Source organism: Cynocephalus volans, chromosome 1, assembly GCF_027409185.1.
Source record: "Cynocephalus volans isolate mCynVol1 chromosome 1, mCynVol1.pri, whole genome shotgun sequence".
NCBI lineage: Eukaryota > Metazoa > Chordata > Mammalia > Dermoptera > Cynocephalidae > Cynocephalus > Cynocephalus volans.
The window spans coordinates 97,324,713-97,347,140 of record NC_084460.1 but is presented as its reverse complement, the minus strand read 5'-3'; the positions used below and the strand labels follow the sequence as shown (position 1 = coordinate 97,347,140).

Here is a 22,428-nt window from a genome sequence, read left to right as displayed (position 1 = left end):
ATTATTATTATTTTTTTTTACAAAAGTCTCTTTTTCAGCAAATTAATAGTGCCCTCTTTTTACTCTCAAAAGGGCCCTGGTTTGGATGATAAATGATATGGTTACTCAATGTAAAAGGTTTTTACTTGTTGGTTTGTTTGTTAATTCAGGCAGACTGTTTTGGAAATATTTCCTGTGATCTAAATCATAGACTGACTTAAGCGAAGTGCTCATAATAGCTTTTCACACCAAAACAAGGTGAAGTTTCATGGACAGAATAAGAGAGAATTATCTGTATCTCTTTGCCAACTTGTGTTTTAAAGACATAAGTTAATACACATGTTAACTTCTCAACATTTTATCTGCTTATGAAACCAAAGATTAAAATATAAAAGGTGTGCAACCATTAAAAGGAAATAATCTTGCAAAGCTCAAGAATATTTTCTTTAGAATTGGATAACTTTCATGAGAATACATTTAAAATGGCAGGTGGACAAGTGGATCTGCCCAGGGGAAAGCCTACCAAAGAGGAGGTCAGAGCGTTGCAAAGTTAAAGTATAACGCTGGGGGGCTGGCTTGTTAGCTTATTTGGTTAGGGCGTGGCACTTATAACACCAAGGTCAAGATTTTGGATCCCCATACTGGCCAGCTCTCAAAAATATTTATAAACACACACATGTACACATATACACAAACACACAATATACATATATATAACTTTTTCTAGTAATCCCATTTTTTTTTTTTCCTTTGGGGGCTGACAAGTACAGGGATCTGAACCCTTGACCTTGGTTTTATCAGCACTCTACCAACTGAGCTAACTGGCAAGCCCTAAGCCCTTTAGTAATCCTTTTTTTTCCCCCCTTCTTTTGGCAGCTTGGACACTATAGAGATCCAACCCTTGACCTTGATGTTACCCACACCATGCTATCCCAAATGAGCTAACTGGCCAGCCCCAATCCCATTTTATTTAACTCCATATTCATTTTTTATTTTTTGTGTGTGCGCAAATTTGAAATAAACCTTTATAAACCTTAAGCAGTATTCAAAGTTGGGTTGGCCCTCACGGATGTGTAACAATACTCTACAACAATAAAGTCTCACAGCTGGGAGTGCCCAACATGGTAGGGAAAAGGCTTCTCGCCTGAGTTCCCGGCAGTCATCAAGCATTGCCTCCTTCATTTATTCTTTCATTCAGTGATTTGTTCATGCTTTCAACAGATGTTCACTGAGTATGTAGGTTTGCCTAAGACTGAGGAGTTTCCTGGGCTGCAGGACTTTCAGTGCAAAAACTCAAACAGTTGTGGGTAAGCCTGGGCCATTGATCACATTAATGTGTGCTAGGGGATAGGGATACAAAAATGAATAAGACAGAATCTGCCTAAAAGATTGTGTCTGTAGCATTGTCATGCCAGGTAAGACATTGCACTGGAGGACAGGAAGTGTAGCTGCCAGTAATGGTATGAATTACGAGTCATCCTGGCCTTTTCTACATAATTTTGACTGATCACTCCTGCCAGAGGAAGAGCTTGGGCTGGTGGAGGTATCTAGGTGGTTATGTTATTCTTAAAATTCTGCTTCTAGGACTGCTTTGGAAATATTTGGCTCTCTGTTGGCACAATATAGATATTAATATATTGAAAGAACAACTAAGAGATTAAATTCTTATATATTAAAATTGCTCCTGTCACTGTAGACCTTGGGGTCCTCTTTCAAAGAAATGCTAAGACTTCCTAGAATTCCAGTTTCTTGTGTGTTGATTTAAAGAGAATACCATATTCTTCAAATTGGTGACTTTCCTGAATTACAGCAAATGGGGGTATTAAAACAGCAAAATTTTATGATTCTAAGGAGGAAACTGCTTATTTGCTGTGATTTTCTGGAAAGGCATACATTTGAAGAGCTACAAAATCAGAATTAATTTGGTACATTTCATATAGTCTATTATGAAATAAATGTTTAATTAAAATCATATTCAAAACTAATCTAATATAGATTTCCTGTTATTTATAGTAATTAAATTTTACCAGAAACCAGATTTAATTTTTGCATTTGTATATGTAACTATTAATAAGACATTTATTCACATTCACTTTATTATTTTTTAATTATTATTATTAACTTAACTCCAAGTCTATCAGTGTATTTTATTTTATTTTATTTTTTTGGTGGCAAGCCAATACAGGGATCTGAACTCTCCAAGTCTAAAAACATTACACTCAGCAGAATTTAAGAATGGACAGTATTAAATGACTTGTTTTGTAGTGATTGCTCCTTTGTCTCTTTTAGGACTCAGGTATTACGATGAGCTGTGTGCAGCAATGGCTGAGGAACTGCATGCTGTCGTTGTCTCCATTGAGTAAGTAATAGAACTTTTTTTTTATTAAGTAAAGATTCTAGGTAACAGTCTAGTTACTTTATTTTACAACTGATAAAGTATAAATAAAAGGCCAGAGTAGTGAAGTGATTTGCCCAATCTCACATTCAGCATAATCAGAAAAAAATATGATTTCTGTATAACTTAAAATTCCTTAAACTAGCTTTGTAACACCTCAAAGTACGTTTTTATTTTAGTTTTGGGAACTTCTGGGAAAAGAATTAACTAAAAACTAGAGAAATATATACAATTAGTTAAGTGTAGCATATTAATCTGATACTGACTTTTTCAATCTAAAAAGCAATCAGGATTTTAAGAGAATCTCTTCTACAGCTAAGAGTTGCAAAAATTATTCTCTTAGAGACAGGTTCCATAACTTGGACCTTGGGAATAGAAATAAGTGTTCAACAAATCTTAATGCTATACTTAAATAGCATTATATAGTTTTGAGTTGTCTCTACCAGGTCTATATAAGGCCACTTTTCTTGGCAACTAAGAAGAATATGAATAATAATTATAACAATTTGGTAACAGTAATAATAAAAAAATCATGGTGTTTATTCCATGCTAGGCACAGTGCAGGTGCTTTTGCACACCTTTAGGTCTTTGTTCAGATATTATCCTCTCAGCCAGGCCTTGACAACCCCATGTGAAATTGCAACCTACCTTCCTCTGCTTTATTTCTCTACAAAGCTATCATCAATGCCTGACAGACCATATATTTAACTCATTATGTGTTTATTATACTAAGTGGAAATAGGCAACATGAACTTTATGAAGGCAGGAATTTTAGGGATTTGTGTCTGTTGTATTCATTGCTGAATCATTAGTACCTAGAAACGTCCCTGGCATGTAGTGGGCATTCAGTAAATACTTACGGAATGAATGAAGAGTCTTACTTAATTCTCATATACGGCATCCAAGATAAATATTTTGTTACCTTGTTTTCATATGAGGAAATTGAGGCCCAAGAAATTAAGTAATTTTTACGAGGTCACATAGCTAGCTAGTCACATAGAGTGGGAAATTGAACCCAGGCCGAATAGCTCCTGAGGTCCCTATGCCTTTCTGAACTAGTATATCAAGCCCATATTGAAGGGCTCTGACATCAGCCAGTCTCTATGCCCCAACTAGATCTAGTTCTCCTCTTCCCTCTGCCTCTCTCTGCCAGCTGCTCTCTGATTCATGGCTCGCCTCCTCCTTGCCCCCTACTCCAGATATGCGATCTAAGTGTCTTGGAAGGGTTGCTCTTTTGAGTCATTTAGTCTGACCCTGTGGACAAAAGCCCTAGAGTCACAATGAGAGGTCCTGTGGTTGCCTCCTCAGCAGATTTGGCTCCACACAGCTCTGGACAGCTCCAAATCCCTTCTGGACTCTCAGCTGGGCCTCCCAGATCATGCAAGGACCCTCACTGCAGTTTTGTAGTACAGGAACCTTCAAGTAAATAATTGTAGCATCTGGACTGGGCTGCCAGCCAGAGATAAGCAGGGGCTGTTTAAGCAGCCAAGTCCCATTATGGAGCAAGACTCTATGGCTTAGTGTTGAGGAACAAGCTTCAGGGACCCTTCAGTGGTTTAATGTGTGGCTCCAGCTCCTTGCAGGCCTAAGAAAAGGAAGGAAGCTGGGCTTGCTTCACTTTGCACCATGAGGATTCTCCATTCACCACATAGGACTTACCCTCCAGGGCGTCAATATCAGCAATTGACAACACACCCTAAGCTCTTCTTTCATGCCCTTCTCCATCTATCAGCATCTATCTCAAGTAAAAGAGGCGTTCTTTTGAGTCTGGGCTTATCAAGATGTCTTCAAGATAGACTTTTTAAAAAAGAACTAAAACAGAAGGAACTGTTTTCCTCATAACTTTCCATTGTGCCTAATCTGTACAATGAAGCATCCAGAAGTTTATCAACTGGGGGGCCAATATAGCTCAGTAGTCAAGTCCCATTACTTGTGACTGCGTGACCTCAGGCAAAACACATAAACTCATGAGAAAATGGGGTTAGGAATCCTCCCTGTGTGTTTAGAACGTGTGCTACTGGGAACAGAAATCATGTCTTTTCTCCGGATCCCCAGCACCTAGTACAAGGCTTAGAACATGCATGCTAAGTAAATGTTGACTTGGGATAATGACTTTAGAGAGAATCAGTTTAAAGAATTGATATAAAAGGGCTTCAGATGCTCTGAAGCACTAGACAAGTCCAGAGGATTAGTGCCCTAGCCCATGAAATAAAACGTCAACTTTCGTTTAAGGTGGTTAGGATCCAGGCCAGCCCACAGAGAACCTTATAACCACTGCTCTAGTTGAGGTATAGCCAACATCATATGATTGTGATGTTTTTCTTGGAAAGTATGTTCAGTGGTTTAACTTGGGAACATATTTCTTTTCACTGGCTCACCACTTTCCTCTTTCTTTTATTTTACAAATATCTATTGAATTCCTGTTCTGTGCCAGTTACTATGTGAAATTCTAGTGACATTGTTACTGGGAACAAGGTCTGGCTGCCTGCCCCCTTTCAGAAATAAACAACTCAAAAGTCAAACGTTGGTGAAAATGGAAGTCAGCTTTCATTCAGGAATACCAGTGACCTGAGGAAAGATGTTAGGCTAAACCCTCTCTCCAGTAAACCTAAAGAAGAATGGACAGGCTAAAGCCATCTCAGTCTCAGATTTATTGAGGGGTTTTTAAAGAAGGGGCCAAGGGAATGGAACATGGGAAATGAAAAGGAGGGAGGGGGTTGTGAGCTGTGAGGGCTTCATACAAGGTCTGAGGTGCAAAGTCTCACCAAGAATCCATCTGGTATCTGCTCCCGTCCTTGCTGTTATCTCAGGGTCTGCAAGTCTGTACATGCGAGTCTGCAGTTTCAAGCTGGCTGGAAAATAACTTTACATTTATGTAAATAATATTATTTTGCCCCATTACCAAGGTTCAAAATATCAAATAACCATGGGAAAAGAGGGAACTCAGAGAAATGCATGCTAAGGAATAAACTGTATCCTTTTAAAATCTTTGAGAGCCCATACAGTTTTAGGTTCCAACATGGCTTCAGTCCTGCTCACTCCAACAACATGACAGTGTAAGACAGACAGTTCCTGCCATCATAGACTTTACAATCTAGATGAGACAATACACCTTGAACAAGTAATGTTGTGTAATATATGAAGAAGGGTAAGTAGAAACCGAAGCATCTGATTAATAGGCAAGATCTTAACTAGTTTAAAGGGTCAGAAAAGGCATCTTAATGAAAGTGGTGTTTAAACGAAGCCTCTAACTAGCAGAACTTAGTTAAATGAAGTGAGCTGGTCATGGAAATCCAAAGTGATGTATTGGGGGTGAGGGTAGGAGGCAGAGAGCATTAAGGGGATGAAATACGAGAGAAGACAGATGGAGGGACTTTCACTTAAAGTGATGACTGAGGAAAACAGTTAAGAGTGGATGATCCTGAGAGTCTTCAGGAGGATGGGGGCCCTTGGTTCTCCTGGAATTCCACCTTCTCCTAGCAGAGAGGCTATCTAAAGCCAGTCGTTTCTTATCCTTGAGGCCCACAGAAGTGGGTAGTGGTGTCACCGCTTTGGTTCGTGTGGGCTGTGGCCTTAGGGAAGATTATAGTCCGAGAAAACTGGTAGGCAGGGGTTGGGGGCAGCTGTGGTCCTGGCATCAGCTCATATGATGTGAGCACCAAGAGTTGGAGCTCCTCAGTTTATGTTACTGGTGCTGACTCAAGGGTCTGGGGGGAAGACCTAGCAATTGAGGTAGGTAAAGTCCTCAAGTTATAAAAAAATAGGTAAAGACCATGCCTACTACTTAGTAACTTCTACAATACTTTGTGGGGTTTTTTTTGCTTTTTTTGTGGTCTGGGGATCCTAACCGTTCACCTTGGTATTTACTGATACCAAGGTATAACACCTCACTTATTTTTACACATTAATTGCACAATAAGTATTTGTTAAATAAATTTAAAAGTTCATCTTATATCTAAGATACATTATGTACCCTCACTTATATAACTTGGGAAGGTCTTATTTTATATTTATAAATTTACATATAAACTTCAGTGTAGTTTAACACAGTACCCTTATACCTCTAGTTCTTTTTTTTTTTTTAATTTTTATTGAATCATAATTGGTTATATATATTTTGGGGGTTTAATGTTGATGTGTTGATTAAATCAATATTACTAGTATATATATTGTTCCAAATTGTACTTATCTTTATGACCCTTGTCCAATCTCTCCCCATCCCCCTCTCCCTCCCTCCTACCCCTCTAATTACCCTAAATTTCTTCTCTCCTTCTGAAAGAATAATGGTTACTCTGTTGATTTGTTGCCTAGATGATCTGTCCAATGCTGAGAGGTGTGTTCAGTTCCCCCAATGTTATCATAGAACAGATGCTTCTTCTGTCACTCTGGAATGGGCTTTATGGAGAGAGACATCTTCTTCTTCTTTTGGTCTCTTCTGGTGACTCTCTTGTGTCAATGAACTCCAGCGGCTGTCGGACCATCCGCACGGTGGTTGTGGTGTCTAACCAGTTACTGTGGTGGCTGTGGTGGACCACCTACATGGAGGTGATGTTTTTGGCATGCTCCTTGGCGCTGGTGGTGTTCCTGGCTGGGGGGGGGGTCCGGTCCCTGGCTCCATGCCTCAGGTCCCCAGGTGGGCCCCGAGGCATTGGCAGTGTGCCTGGTTGTTGGTGGGGGATCTGGTCCCCAGCTCTGTACTTTGGGTCCCCTGGTGGGCTCTGAGGTGCTGATGGTGAGCCTAGGCTGGAACTAATTTTTTGTCCTTTGCTTACTTCTAAAATGGGGGATCTTCCTGTGGGTACCAGTACTTGAGCTGTGTGGTTGAGATAAATTGCTGCTTTGCTGCTGTTTCCCTAGGGAAGGCTTTTTGTGCAGCTCAGGATTTAACGGTTGACCTTAAAGGTACTTCTGGCTCTCCAGAGACCCAGTACACCTGGGTTGTGTAGAAACTCTGATCTAGGCCTGGGTCTTTTCATCAAACTGCACCCCATGCAATTCTATATTCCTGACCAGTCTCCTCTGAGTGGTCCTATACTGATTAGGGTGCAGGTCAGCTGTCTTTGCTGTGTCCCAATGTTCTCCTGGTGGGCTCATCTCCCCCACCACCCATGCTACAAACACTTCCCATGGGATGGGCCATGTGCCAATCCCTTTCGATGACTCACCAGCCTCTGAATGGCTCCTTTTTTTCAGTTGTTGTGGCTCCTTGCTCCTATATGGGTCCATGGGGACCCTATTAGTGGTCTTGCTGTCCTGGGGGCCACCAAGCCCCCTTCTTCCCTGCTGTCTCCAAGCAACTTCATCCGAAGATCACAGCTGTGGCTTCTGCTGGCTCCTGCTCTGTGCGCTCAGCAGCTCCAGGCTTAAAGCGGCTGTGGCCCAAAACCCTCCAAGCAGTTTTTTCTTTCTTTCATCATGGCTTCTCCCACCTTCATGAATTCCATAGGTCTCTCCTCCTCTTCCCCTGAGCTCTAGTGACCCCAGATTGGCTGTTGTTGCTTTTTTACACTTGTAAATTGGTTCATTTGTAGGAGAGAGTGACACTGGGGACCATCTATGCTGCCATCTTGACTGGAAGCCTTACCTCTAGTTTATATGATAAAACACAATACTAGAACCATTAAGACATAAGGGACAAGGAAGATTTAATATCTTTTTAAAACAATAAAATGCAAGGTAATAACAAAGTAAGTATGTTGGATATTATTAAATTCTGTTTTTGTTTGGGGGGGGTGGTATGCAGCTGGCCAGTATAGTGATCAAACCCTGGACCTTGATTTTATCGGTACCATACTCTAACCTACTGAGCTAACTGGCCAGCCCCCAGTATATTATTAAATTCTACAAGGGATTTACCTTGCTTTTCTGGATGTTCTCAGGCTGGGTCACAGACCCTTCAAACCTGTTCTGTGCAAACTGGGTCACAGGTCCCTCATATGCAGACCGTGAGCTAGGTAAAAGATCCTGGGAGCCATTGACAAGGTTGACATGCTTTATTCAGAGGTGAGCTCAGTCCCCAGCATCCACAGCAGCAGCTTACAGCAGCTCCAGCGGCCCCCTGGTGGCCTCCCTGGGGCACTGTGGATCAGAGCTGTTTGTCCTTTATATCTAAGTCAGATAACCAGGGAAGAACACCTGTGTGCGAGTCAGATAACCAAGGAACACCTGAGCACATGTGCAGAGTTAATGTATTTACAACAGACATACTAAGTCATGCTTGGCAAGATTCCGAACAGCTGAGGGAGCCTGATCATTTGTTTTTTTCTTTTTTTTTTAAATTTTATTTTGTTGATATACAATGTGGTTGATTTTTGTGGCCCATTACCGAAACCTCCCTCCCTCTTCCCTCTCCCCCCTCCCACCCAATAATGTCCTTTCTGTTTGCTTGTCTTGTCAACTTCAAGGAATTGTAATTGTTATGTCTTCTTCTCCCCCGTTTTTTTTTTTTTTTTTTGTGTGTGTGTGTGTATGTGTGTGTGAATTTATTTATTTATTTTTATCTCCCACCAATAAGTGAGAACATGTGGTATTTCTCTTTCTGTGCCTGACTTGTTTCACTTAATATAATTCTCTCATCCATGTCATTGCAAATGGCAGTATTTCATTCTTTTTTATAGCTGAGTAGTATTCCATTGTGCAGATATACCACATTTTCCGTATTCACTCATCATCCGATGATGGACATTTGGGCTGGTTCCAACTCTTGGCTATTGTAAAGAGTGCTGCGATGAACATTGGGGAACAGGTATACCTTCGACTTGATGATTTCCATTCCTCTGGGTATATTCCCAGCAGTGGGATAGCTGGGTCATATGGTAGATCTATCTGCAATTGTTTGAGGAACCTCCATACCATTGTCCATAGAGGCTGCACCATTTTGCAGTCCCACCAACAATGTATGAGAGTTCCTTTTTCTCCGCAACCTTGCCAGCATTTATCGTTCAGAGTCTTTTGGATTTTAGCCATCCTAACTGGGGTGAGATGGTATCTCAGTATGGTTTTGATTTGCATTTCCCGGATACTGAGTGATGTTGAGCATTTTTTCGTATGTCTGTTGGCCATTTGTTTATCTTCCTTAGAGAAATGCCTACTTAGCTCTTTTGCCCATTTTTTAATTGGGTTGCTTGTTTTTTTCTTGTAAAGTTGTTTGAGTTCCTTGTATATTCTGGATATTAATCCTTTGTCAGATGTATATTTTGCAAATATTTTCTCCCACTCTGTTGGTTGTCTTTTAATTCTGTTGTTTCTTTTGCTGTGCAAAAGCTCTTTAGTTTGATATAATCCCATTTGTTTATTTTTCCTTTGGTTGCCCGTGCTTTTGGGGTCGTATTCATGAAGTCTGTGTCCAGTCCTACTTCCTGAAGTGTTTCTCCTATGTTTTCTTTAAGAAGTTTTATTGTTTCAGGGTGTATATTTAATTCTTTAATCCATTTTGAGTTGACTTTAGTGTATGGTGAAAGGTATGGGTCTAGTTTCATTCTCCTGCATATTGATATCCAGCTGACCATTTGTTTTCATTTTCCTTATATTCCACCCCTTCAGGGTAACTCGTAGCACAATCTACATGTATGGAATCTTCCACGATGTTCCCTCAGCTAGGATAACTGACCCTTGCATCCATATAACCTCCATACTTATTGTACATTCTACACACCTTGAGGACTGTCCCCATATCTCTACCTTTTCAGCTGTATTTAGTGACATTCCATCCCAACAGTCCCAAAAGTCTTTAGTTTGTTCCAGCACCAACTCAAAAGTCCAAAGTCCAAAGTTTCATCTGAGACTAAAGGCAAAACTCCTTCCAGCTGTGAACCTGTAATAATCAACACCAAATTTATCAACTTCCAAGCTACAGTGGTAGGACAGACATTGGGTACACATTCCCATTCCAAAAGGGAGGAATAGATCAGAAGAAAGGAAAACACAGGCCCCAAACAAGTCTGAAACCCAATGAGGCAGACATTAAGCACAATGGGGCATCTGGTCCCCCAAAGCATTGGGCAGCCTCGCTCCTACAGCTCTACCAGGCACAGTCCATTGGGTCGCCCTGGTGCCTGCAGCTTTTCCAGGCCATCATTCCACGTTGCCAGTGGCCCAACAGTTCTGGGTTCCTGGCAGCAGCTCTGCTGTCCTGGCTCCAATAGACATTTCCCCAGTGGGGGCTCTGACCCCACTTTTCTGCTCCATGTTGCTCTAGTAGAGGCTCTGCCCCTGTGGCAGGCCTCTGCCTAGGTCCCCAGGCTTTTCCATACATCTTCTGAAATCTGGGTGGAGGCTGCCACGCCTCCACTGCTCTTATGTTCTGCCAGCCTGCAGACTTAACACAATGTAGACGCCACCAAGGTTTCTGGCTTATGCTCTCCAGAGCTGCTGCACAAACCACACTTGGGGCTGCTTGAGGCAGAGCTGCTCCAGCCAGAGCAGCTGGAATACAGGGAGAAGGTTCCCGAGGATAGCGGCGCCCCAGGTCTGTCCTCTGGAAAACCTCAGTTCTCCTAGGCCTCCGAGTCTATGATGGGAGCAGTGCCCTTCCATACTTCTGAAATGCTTTCAGGGCCTTTTTCCCATTATCTTGGCTATTAGCATCTAGCTGCCCTATCTCCAGCTCCTGAATTATCTGAACCAGCTCGGCATACATTTGCCATTTACTCACAGTCTTGGGCAGTTCTCCAGCATTCACCCACACAGTTTGGACAGCTGCATTCACCCGTTCCATTAAGGAGCGGTTACCCTACCCCTGTGTGTATCTGCAGCTCTTCTGTAACTACTTCTGCAGAGACAGGTGTGTAGTAATGGAGGCTAACTTTTCCACTTCCTCACCAGACCACATCACAGTATCCACCCCTAGGTCCCATGACTGTAGCAGCCAGGCAGCCAGGAGTTCTCCCTGTTTTGGCCAAAACTATTTCCCCAAGCCAACCAATTCAACCTGGGTATATGGCACATAGGTAGAGAATTGGATCACTTGTGGGTTGCTTACCGGTTGTCCACCCAGACCCATAGGCTGCTCATGCGTCATTTTCCAATGAACAACAGGACATGCCAGGAGATGCACAGTCTCCCCTAACTCACCATTGGGTTCATCATTGTCCCTGATGTTGAAAGCAGGGATGACCTGTTTTCTATACCTGAGACTCCAGAGCATGTCCCCCACTTCCAACATGTCTGCCTTTTGTTTCAAATCTTGAAATCACACCGCTTCATGAAGTGCCTGGTCCATCTTGGCTCACAGTACAGTGAGTGACAGCCAGCCTCCAGTCAGCAGGAAAGCAGCCACCAGGTACCCCATACTCGAGGGTAGCCACATTTCCTCCCCCTCCTGAGGGGCTAATGGCTCCCTTACTTGCTCAGAATCCTGCCGACTATGCCAGTTGTTGGTCTGGGTCAGTTAACTTATTTACAACAAACACACTAACTCATGCTCAGCAAGATTCCACGCAACTTGAGGGAACCTGACCACTTGTTTTCATTTTCCTTACAGATGCGGAAAACTTCAAGTTGTGTTTTGCTTTTAATTAAATCTTCATTACACTCATAAACTCTCCATTGTATGCAGATGCCTTAGAACTATTCCCATTCCACCACATGGCAGGTGGCAGCATGCATAGAGAACTGAAAACTGTACAGAACTGTAGAGAAGAAAAAAAGCTGATCTTAGTTTGCTGCTCCCAGAGTTATAAGCAATGCAACTTTTATGCCTCTTTTTTCATCCATAAAATTAGAGTACAAGCTGACAAAATCACAGTGCTTTTATGAGGCACAATACAACACACATCTCTATAAATAGTTGTACAGTACATAAGAGACTCTGAGAAACACGTAATGATGGTGATGTAACCGTGACCTTTCTTCTGCCCCTTGTCCTGCCCTTCCTCAGAGTCATGAGCAGAGAAATCCTCGCTCATCACCCTTGCTGGACAGCCTTGGAAGTTGGGCAGACTAAATTCCTCAGGAGTTCCCCTTCAAATAAAAGGAAAGACTTACTCAAAACTTGCCTTTCACTCAGCCCAGGCTGACCTTAGCAAACTTAAATAAGTGTCTTGGGTAATTTAATACTACAGAGAGAATATTGTGAGCATCTTTTTAAAATGAAGGTTGTTTCATTTTCTTCCGTCATTAAAAATCCACTGGTTTCGAACATTTGTGATTTAGGTCTTTTAGAATTTCTTGGGGTGGGGTGGGGTGGGTAATTGGAGCTTTCCAAAAAGCTTGTGTTGCAGCTACCAGAATACCTGTGACCCCAAACCACTGTGAACTTCTGAAGGCTCTTCCCACCCACACCTGAACCTTATGGAGCTATTTGTAACCGTGGAAAAAGGAGTCTACCAGGACAGGCTTGGCAGTGAGCCCACCTGGGCATTTGTTACCACCTGTGGGAGTGCTCTTGCTCTCTATTTATCCTTAAGGTTAAAGGTGAGGTTTGCCTCTGAACGGAGGAGGCAGTTGAGACAAATGTAGGGAACCTAGGGACCTCCCTGCTGTTTATATAGATAGGTCTTCTGAAGTCTTAAGCTGTGAATGGGTCATTGGGCTTCACATCGTTTAAACTGATCACAATTCTAGGCCCCATCACTCCACTCCTAGGATTTTGGTGGGAAGCATTGTGGCATCAGTCAGGTTTTTAAAAATATTACTCTTGTTCAGTGAGCCAAGCCTTTGCTAATTTCCACCCTTCCTTACTGAGTGATTGGCGGCCAAAGCCATCTCAAGGGGCCAATTTTGAGAGCAAAAGCAGAAAGGAAGACCCTTTCTCAAACTTTATGCACAAACCACATTTTAAGAATGAAAAGAGAAACAATCATGCATTCACAATTTTTTCACTCTAGAGCAATTGTATTATATGTTCTTTCAATGCAAAGGAAGTTTCTTTTAGAGGAATAAATAGATTCTTCCTTTGAAATTGTCTCCCTCAAATAGTGAGTGCAATATAGATTTAATTATTGATTTGTTTCAGATACCCCTTACTAAAGACATGGATTCTCCACAGTTGGAGTGGAGGATATTAACTTTTTTATGTTCCCAAGATGAATCTATTGAGCTTTTCTTAGGAAACGGAGCAAAGGTAAAAAACAAAAAACAAAAACAAAAAAAACCTGAAAGAGGAATGAGGCTTATCTCTTTCCTACTGAATCTAATAGGAATATAATTTCATTCTAGAATATCACATGTACCTTTCACCTAACTGGCAGTACAGAACACAGTGTCCTTTCCCACAGCAGAAGGTTGTTGTACACATACTTTACGGGTTAGGTTATTTTGAGGGAGAATCTCATTTCAACCCTCATTGAACACTAGTGTCATTCGGGGTTTCTACTTCCATATGCTGCTTGCAGCAACTCATATTTCTCCTCAACTCAGGGCTTGTGTACAATTTCTGCCTTTGACTTAAGGAGCATCTTGTCATTCTTTATGAGCACTGCTCCATCTCCTTGGTCACTGTTAATAAAGCAGGTAATAAAATAAGTATTAGATCATAGAAATGGTGCTGCTTATTTCAGTTAAGGTTAAATCATATTCTTTGGTACATAATTATGACTTCCTGTCTACTTCTAGAGAAAGTTGAAGTGTCTATGTTAGACATATGTCATATAGACTTTGAGAGCTCCAAGGAAGGAGAGTTATTTTTGGCTGGGGACTCAGAAGGTTTAATGGAAGAAGTGGCATTTGACATGAGACTTAAAGGATGGGAACATTTGATGAGGAGGTGATGAGGGAAGGGCACATGGGATGGAGAAAGGAACGAATACATTGGGAATAGGACCAGGGGAGGTGTGTTCAGAAAACAGAATGTGAGTGAACTCTGTAATATTTCTGAAGCCTGGCTGCATGTTAGAATTACTTGGGGAACAAATTTTTCTTCAAATGTAGATATTGGGCCCTGCCCCAGACGGTTAAATTGGAATATTTTGTAGAGGAGTTTAAACCTTAGTGTTCTTTAAAAACTTCCAAGATTATATATGTATGTATGTATGTAAGGAGCATACAGAGTTGAGAACCCTTGAGCTAATGCATAGAATACAGGAAGTGGAGTCCTTGGAGATGGGCCAGAAGAGTCAGTGTGTTAGGAACAATTTCTCTGTTACATTTTTAAAGCTGTGTGATTTATTACTTTCTCCACCACAGATAGTGCTGTATGATATATATCTTATATGTAAAACGTATAACACAAATCTTTAAAATTTTGTTTGAAAGGAAGAAAAGTATGTTATTAAAGTTGTACCATGTGCCAAGCATTGTACTAGGTGGTTTGTTTTGAAAATACTGTAAAACCATTAACATCATGACATCATGAGAGACGTTCTGGGATGTCAAAAATGAACAGTTTTGAGAATTGCTGCTTTGAGGGGAAAATATTTATTTATTTATTTATTTATTTATTTCATTCATTCATTCCCTGTACTAGCCAGCCACCAAAAAAAGTCAAAAAAAGACAAAAAGAAATTTTAAAAATGGGGTTTTGATGAATGAGAATATATTTATAAGGTTAGGGATGGCATGGGTTTTGAAGTCAGTTCAGGCAGGTCTAGCTCTGCTGCTTATTAACTGTTGCAGACAAGTTACACATCATCCTTGAGCCTCGAGTTCTCATCCTTAAACCCTTAAACAGGTTTGCTCCAAGATAAGTGAAACACATCTGTAGGACACTTGGCAAAGTGCCTCACCTGGTAGGAATATGATAATACTTAAAGAGTATATACATTTATTCAATTGATTGAACCTCAGGCCTGAGTTTATTTTTTTTTCTTAAATATATACAATTTTACTTTATTTTTTTGGTTTTTTCCATTTATTTATTTATTAGCATATTCATTGTTACAAATCATTCTTTATGCCCCTTATCCAATCCCCCTTCCCCCCTCTAATAATCATAGATTCTCTCCATCTGATAGATTAACTATTCCTCTGTTGGTTGGTTGCCTAGATGATCTGTCCAGTACTGAGACAGGTGTGATCAAATCCTCCTCTATTATCATAAATCGATGTTTCTTCTATTACTCTGGACTGTGCTTTATGGAGCGAGAAGACCTCCTCTTTTTTGGGGGGGGGTCTCCATTGGTGCCTCTCCTTATGTCAATGAAATTGAGAGTCTGACGTTCCATCTGCACTATGGCTGTGACTGCTGCTATGGAGACCAGCTGCTTTTGCAGTAGCTGTGGCAATTGCGGTGATTATGGAGGGCTACCCATGTGAAATTGGTGTTTTTGGTGTACTCTTTACCTGGTTGTGGCTGGATTCAGCTTCACCCGGCTCCATACCTTAGGCCCCCAGTGGGGCCTGGGGCAGTGGTATCATGCCTAAGTTTATATCAAATTTGGTCCTAATAGGATGTATGTGCAGTGATGAAGATAGGCTGTCTAGCTAGCATAGCAGAGTCATCTCTCCTTGCAATGAATAGGGCCCGTTGAGGCTATATACATATATATGTATATATAATATATATCAGGTGCTTTAATTAAATTCAAGATACACAATTTTTTAACTTAAAAAAGTCAGAACCCTCTTTTAGTACTTTTCAGAGACATAGCTTTGAACCCAAGCAGCAGATGGAAAATATATTTATCTATGCTTTCTTTAGCTCTGCCACCCATGAATTTCCTCCTGATTCTTGGTTTTCTGTATCTATGAAGATATTACTAAGTTTTGTTATACTTCTCAGGTAAATGTCAAGCTACTCTGAAGGTTCATCTTACACCAGATGACCTAAGAAATATCTAGTCTCAGTATATTCTCCAATGTAAAATAATAAGCCTTTTTTTATTAAGTAAAACTGGAGAATGTTTCCAACTTGAACAGAGATAAGGGGAGGGGTTAGAATATGGATCTTTAAGGGTACCAGGAAGACCCTCACATCATAATCTGTTTTTAAGCGTGTTTACCCTGTTATCTGAAACAGTTATTAATTGACAAGATTAAGTAGTAGCATGTTCTTTTAGATTACCAAATTCCCTTGATTCAAATTCACTGACATTTTCTGAAATAGCATCTGAAACCTCAATTAAATTCATATATGTGTGCTAGTAGGAATATGTTTTAACCTCCTGGGCAACCAGGAAAACAGTTTATCATGATTTATGGGATGTTGCTGAAATGAAATAGCCTTTATTTTCACAACTTGAGACATGAAGTACATATGTTTTTATCAAGTTGTTTTCTTGTTTCCTTGTTTGGTTGCTGGACAGTATGGGAATACAAACCCCTTCTGTTTTTATTAAAATTAAGAATTCAGCTTGGTAATGCTGAGTTTAAAAAATTGAGACCTCCTCCAAGAACTGGGGGTAAATAAAATCATGTGAGATGGTGCCACATAGTGGAAAAAATAGTGTAAGCCTACTCCTTTTCCCCTTTGTGGAATAGTATAGCAGCAGCTTTAAGAAACAGTGAAAATCAACTGGAAAAAAATGCTTTGGATCATTAATTGATCACCACAGATGGAAAAATAAGAAAGAAATTAAAAATCTTGTTTTATCTGCTATACAGAAAACACAGGGAATTTCTTATTGCATTTAGTTTCAAAATGTAATAATTCCTGAATAACAAGATCTGTATTCACTACGTATCAGAGTATTTCACAAACATTTGTCCATTTGATTGTATCTTCACTGAATGCCAAGATTTTTAATTAGCTAGCTTGATTTTATGAGAGGAAAATAAATGGTCTTGTATAGAGTAGCTTAGAAAAAATTAGTTTCTGAAACTAATTATAAAATGGTAATCATAAAATGCTAATTATAAAATGGAAATCAAAAGACCTGAGTCTTAACTGACTGTTATTCAATTTTAATTAGGTCATTAGTTTCTGACCTACCTTATTTTGGTCCCTGTTTGAGTTATTTTACAAGTCAGGTAATTTTTCTGTTCCTCAGTTTCTTCATTTGCAAAATGAAGACATGTTAACACTCAAAAAAGTTTTATTGGATGAATGATTATGTGTCCAGTGTACTGGTAGATACTAGAAACATAATGATGAATAAAACACAGTTCCTGATATCAGAGGATATAGTTTTTAGAGGAAATACATAAAGAAATAATTTTACTGTGAGGACATAAGAATGTTGACATATCCTAATACATAGAAATATCAAGGAATGATAGCCAACTCAGCCCTAGAAGCAAGTGGACTTCCAGTCGAGGAATGCTGCCTGGAAGAGGCCAGACCCTTCAATTAAGGCCTCAAAGATGAGTGACAATCAACAAGCAAGGGAGGAGGGTGGAGACTGAGAGAGGGCACTCCGAGGCAAGGTCACCAGTATGAACATGTAAGGCAGAATTATGGGTGGGGCATTTGACAAAACCAGGGGTCTTTGGGACTCTTAATCCTACTAGCTGTACAGAGTAGGATTCCCAGAGACTCTGATCTTACTAAGTGGGGAGCCCCAGAAGTGTCTCAGAGGCTTTCTGGCAAACTTAGCTTTCCTTTTGCTGGTTAACAACTGGCCTTTTAGTTCCATCCTTCCAGTGAGTGAGTGCATTGCTTTGGTTTAATATCAGGTTGGCATGGACCTCTTCAGTAGAGTACAATTTTACTATTTTTATCAAATAGATTATGAAGAATACCATATGGAGTCATTAAATAGGAAACCAAGTAAGCAGTTAATGCCACCAAGTCACCTTCTAATCCAGTGGTATTGTGAATGAAACTCTGGCTTCCAGAAATAAAATTCCCAAATCTATTATGGTTCTATCCATGTCTTAATAATCAACATCTGCTTTGTATTTTGAAGTTTTATTTTTGCGTTGGTGGTGGTGGTAAGAATGTGTTGTTTGGTTTGGTGGCTGATAGTCAAAACAAAACAAAAAATAAGACTATCACTAATACAAAATAACTACATTTTAAACCAAGTATTTGATTTGCAAGAAAATAAATGGTTTATTTTTATATTTATTTTAATTTTTTATGTGTTTCTGGATTTAAAAGAACCAGTTTTCCTTTAAACTTTATCTTTTTGGAGGGGGGCGGGCAGCTGGCCAGTCCAGGGATCCAAACCCTTGACCTTGGTGTTACCAGCTCCACACTCTAACCTTTAAACTTTACATGATCTATAAAAAACTTGATGAAGTCCTTAAATGAATACTTTTGTCTTCACAGTTACAGGCTAGTTCCAAATGTTTATTTTCCTGAGCAAATTCATGATGTTGTACGCGCCACAAAGTATTTCCTGCAGCCAGAAGTCTTACAGAAGTATATGGTTGACCCAGGCAGAATTGCCATTTCTGGTGACAGTGCTGGTGGGAATTTGGCTGCTGTCCTTGGACAACAGGTAATGCCACTGCTCTGAGATGCTGGTAGTAGGGGTGCATGTTAATGTCCAACAGACCAACACATTCTCCATTACACATGGCAAAGGCATAGTCGGGTGAGCTGGTCACTAGACAATTTACTCTTATGATTGCAGGTGGAGAGCTCTCAGAGATCTTTTTAAAGTAGGAAGACAGTCATCAGAGGAAGTGTCATCTCTGAGTCCTTGTAAAGACTCTGATTACAATCAGTGTTAGAGAAGAGCTAACATCCCTTGCTCCTCAGGAATATGCATGGAAATTAAGTATCCCCTGCTCCTTTTCCATGTTTGACTTGCAAAATGGAGTATTTTTGCTTAAATCTCAATAACGAAGATTTTTTCCTTAGAACTTTGAGCCAAATAAAAAAAATTGCAAAGTTTCCCACAGTTTTTTTTTAATACAAAAGAAAAATAAATCAGAAGTCTCAGCCATTTAAAATGTTATGTTACAAGTTAATCTGAGCTTTATCTGGTTGGATTCTTTGAAAACTGTGTCTAGCTCTAAAAGCACTCAATTTTTGGCAGCTATGTAAACTCTAAGATAAGCACACATTTTCTTCCTCTTGTGGATTAAAAAACTGAAGAATAGAATCTCTGTCTTCTCACCTTCAAATTTTTTTGGTATTCTCAAAAAGCATCTGTCATTTTATTTGTGATGTACCTTGGTTTCTTTGTCCTTTGCTACAACTAAAAAACTTGATTCTCCTCTTGGCATTGGCAAGATTGCTGTTCACGTATCCAAACTTAGTCAGAAGAAAGTCCTGGTGCAGTGGGGAGAGCATTATGGGCTTTAACCCCAGACAGAACTATGGTCTATGGAACTATGGTTTCTAAAGTCCAGGTGTGAAGCAAAATTGCATGGCTAAAGTTACCTTGAAAATTATTTAGGTCACTATGTGAAAATTATTTAGGTCACTATGTGAAACATAGTGACCTAATTAGCTTCCTTTTAGAAGTTACATGACAAATATATAATTTTAGACATTAGAACTACAAAATGGGGCAATATAGTCACACTTCACAGAGGCATGGAGGAACTGAAATCTGCTGAGGTGGGGAATTCATTCACATTCCCATGACAAACTTCACTCTGGGGCATGTGCTCATTAAGTAGATCAGAGGGTGCATTGTCAGAACTATTTAAATTCTTAACTGTTTCGGGGAAGATGAAGACTAAATGCTCATCAGAGGGGATAGATGCCCTGACATCCTACTAAAACACTGGAGTCCTATCATCCATTCATTTAGCTTTTTTCACCCCTCCCCTCTGGAGGTATAAGAGGAGTTTTGTTTGTTTGTTTGTTTGTTTGTTTGTTTTCTTCCTAAGAAGCCATTGCCTTTTTGAGCCTGTAGGAATAAAAAATTAAATAAGGTTCACACATTATCCATCCATAATACCCAGCATGTGTTTAATGCCAAAAGACAGATACAAGTAATATGTTAATGGGGGTTTAAAGACCTAAGAGATCATTTGAAAGGATCCTTTGAAAGGTTCACTCAAAACTATGAGTTGCAAATATCATATCTTTCTTAGTAAATATCCAACAGCTTGATAGAGTGGCTGTGGTGGTGATAGGAAATTATTTATTTTTTAAACTATATTACTTAATGGCATGTTTGGTAGAAATATAATACTTGTACCTTTGGTGGATTCAAAGTAACACATTAAGCTACTTTGTAGGTGGTTTCTGTAAAAGGAACCATGCAAAATGAAATAACGTGTTTGCTTCCTCTTCTCCAGTTTAATCAAGATGCTGACCTAAAAAATAAGCTCAAACTGCAGGCTTTAATTTATCCAGTTCTTCAAGCTTTAGATTTTAACACACCCTCTTACCAACAAAATGTGAATGCCCCAGTCCTGCCCCGCTATGTCATGGTAAAGTATTGGGTGGACTACTTCAAAGGCAACTATGACTTTGTGCAGGCAATGATAGTTAACAATCACACTTCACTTGATGTGAAAGAGGCTGCTGCCCTCAGGGCCCGTCTAAACTGGACGGCCCTCTTGCCTGCATCCATCACCGAGAACTACAAGCCTGTTGTGCAGACCACAGGCAATGCCAGGATCATCCAGGAGATCCCTCAGTTGCTGGATGTCCGTTCTTCCCCACTCATCGCAGACCAGAAAGTGCTACAGCACCTCCCAAAGACCTATATTCTGACGTGTGAGCATGATGTCCTAAGAGATGATGGGATCATGTATGCCAAGCGTTTGGAGAGTGCAGGTGTGGAGGTGACCCTCGATCACTTTGAGGATGGCTTCCATGGATGCATGATTTTCACCAGCTGGCCCACCAACTTCTCAGTGGGAATCCGGACTAGGAATAGTTACATCAAGTGGCTGGATCAAAACCTTTAAAGGAGTAAAACTTCTAGAAGTCTCAAACCCCTCCTGACCTCCTGCACCTGCTTTGGAAAGACAAGCACTTTTTAGTTGACTAATTTCCCCCAGTTACTTGTGAGGTGTGGAATGTCTATTTCCTTCAGACTTTATGGTAATTTAATTTTTTTTTAAATGAATTTGACTAACTTGAGTGCAAAAACATCTTAATTTGATTCCCAAAGTGGGCTGGTCTCTCTGTTTTTATTATTTTAGCCAACTACTAATACCCACAGCTGTAGAAAGCAGGACTAGGAGCTGGAAATCACCTTGGGTCCTGCCTTAATCCAGATGTTCTTTTCATAAGAAATTCTTCCAGTTGTGGATGATATAATGACCTTTAATGAGTTAAGAAAATGTGGGCCCTTATTCAGCTTGCTCAAGTTTACTTTGGGTTCAGAGCAGTGTTAAATGTGTGCACCATCAGGTCAGTGCTAGGGACATAGTGCCCTCTGTTCTTTGTGGATGGATGGTTTTGTTTCCTATGGGAATTTCAGCAAAGGCTTCCTAGCAAGGACAAGTTTCTCAAAGGACTTTCTTCCTCTGGAGTGTCAATTTTATGGGATGGCTATCTATAAGTCCATTTGGGTTATAATGACACTTGCGAGTTACTTTCTACCATTATTATTAGAAAATATGAGGTTGCATGCACTGGCTGTCTGTACATCAGTATGTTTTTGTTGTTTTTTGGTTATTCCATCTCCTTGGGGAAATCCTTTGGGAATGAATTTATTTAGATTTAGAATAAATTTTCCATTACAGAACAAGTAAAAATAGACAAATGAAACATCCTATTGTTTCATAAAAATACTTCTGATGTAAATTACCAAGAGCAGTGTGTATATATTTGGCATAGTCAGAAAATACATTTAATATAAGTTTAAAATTATGAAAAATACCTTTAGCAGGTCAACTTTTTTTACTTCTATGGATTTTAAATGGGGCTATTTTGGTATTATATAATGTATTGCTTATTTTTTAAAGTTATTCAGTGTTAGTATATATAGCTAGACTTAGGATTTTTCAGAATAAAGTCTGTAATAAATATTAGAAATAATGGTATTTTTTAAAAACCACCTTAGAATTATATCTACATGTAATTCTATGGAAACAGAAAAAATAGCTATTAATATTCCTCCTATACATTACACCTAAATATTTTGTTGTTTATATGCATATACAAGTTAAAATAATTAGAAACTATGACTACACTTGGCAAAGTCATCTAAATTTATAGTTCAATAGCCTAGGCAAGACACACACTGCTCATGTCTGTTCTTTATAGTTAGAGGAACACTAGCCTCTGAGTGAAGGGCATACGTTGGCACCTGGTGTCTACATCCGCCATTTTCTCCTTCCAGCCAAGTCTAGAAGTTCTAACAGCCTGAGCTGAACTT

At 39.9% G+C, this 22,428-nt stretch overlaps 1 protein-coding gene across 1 annotated transcript in view; it reads left to right on the top strand.

The window, feature by feature from the left end:
• Window positions 1-21,970, top strand: part of NCEH1 (neutral cholesterol ester hydrolase 1) — a 67,360-nt gene extending 45,390 nt beyond the window's left edge. The window contains exons 3-5 of the mRNA XM_063108812.1: window positions 2,269-2,338; window positions 18,462-18,633; window positions 20,393-21,970. Coding sequence (XP_062964882.1) covers window positions 2,269-2,338; window positions 18,462-18,633; window positions 20,393-21,010 — 860 coding nt within the window. The 3' untranslated portion in view covers window positions 21,011-21,970. The remainder of the gene's footprint in view (window positions 1-2,268; window positions 2,339-18,461; window positions 18,634-20,392) is intronic.
• Window positions 21,971-22,428: the final 458 nt, after the last annotated feature.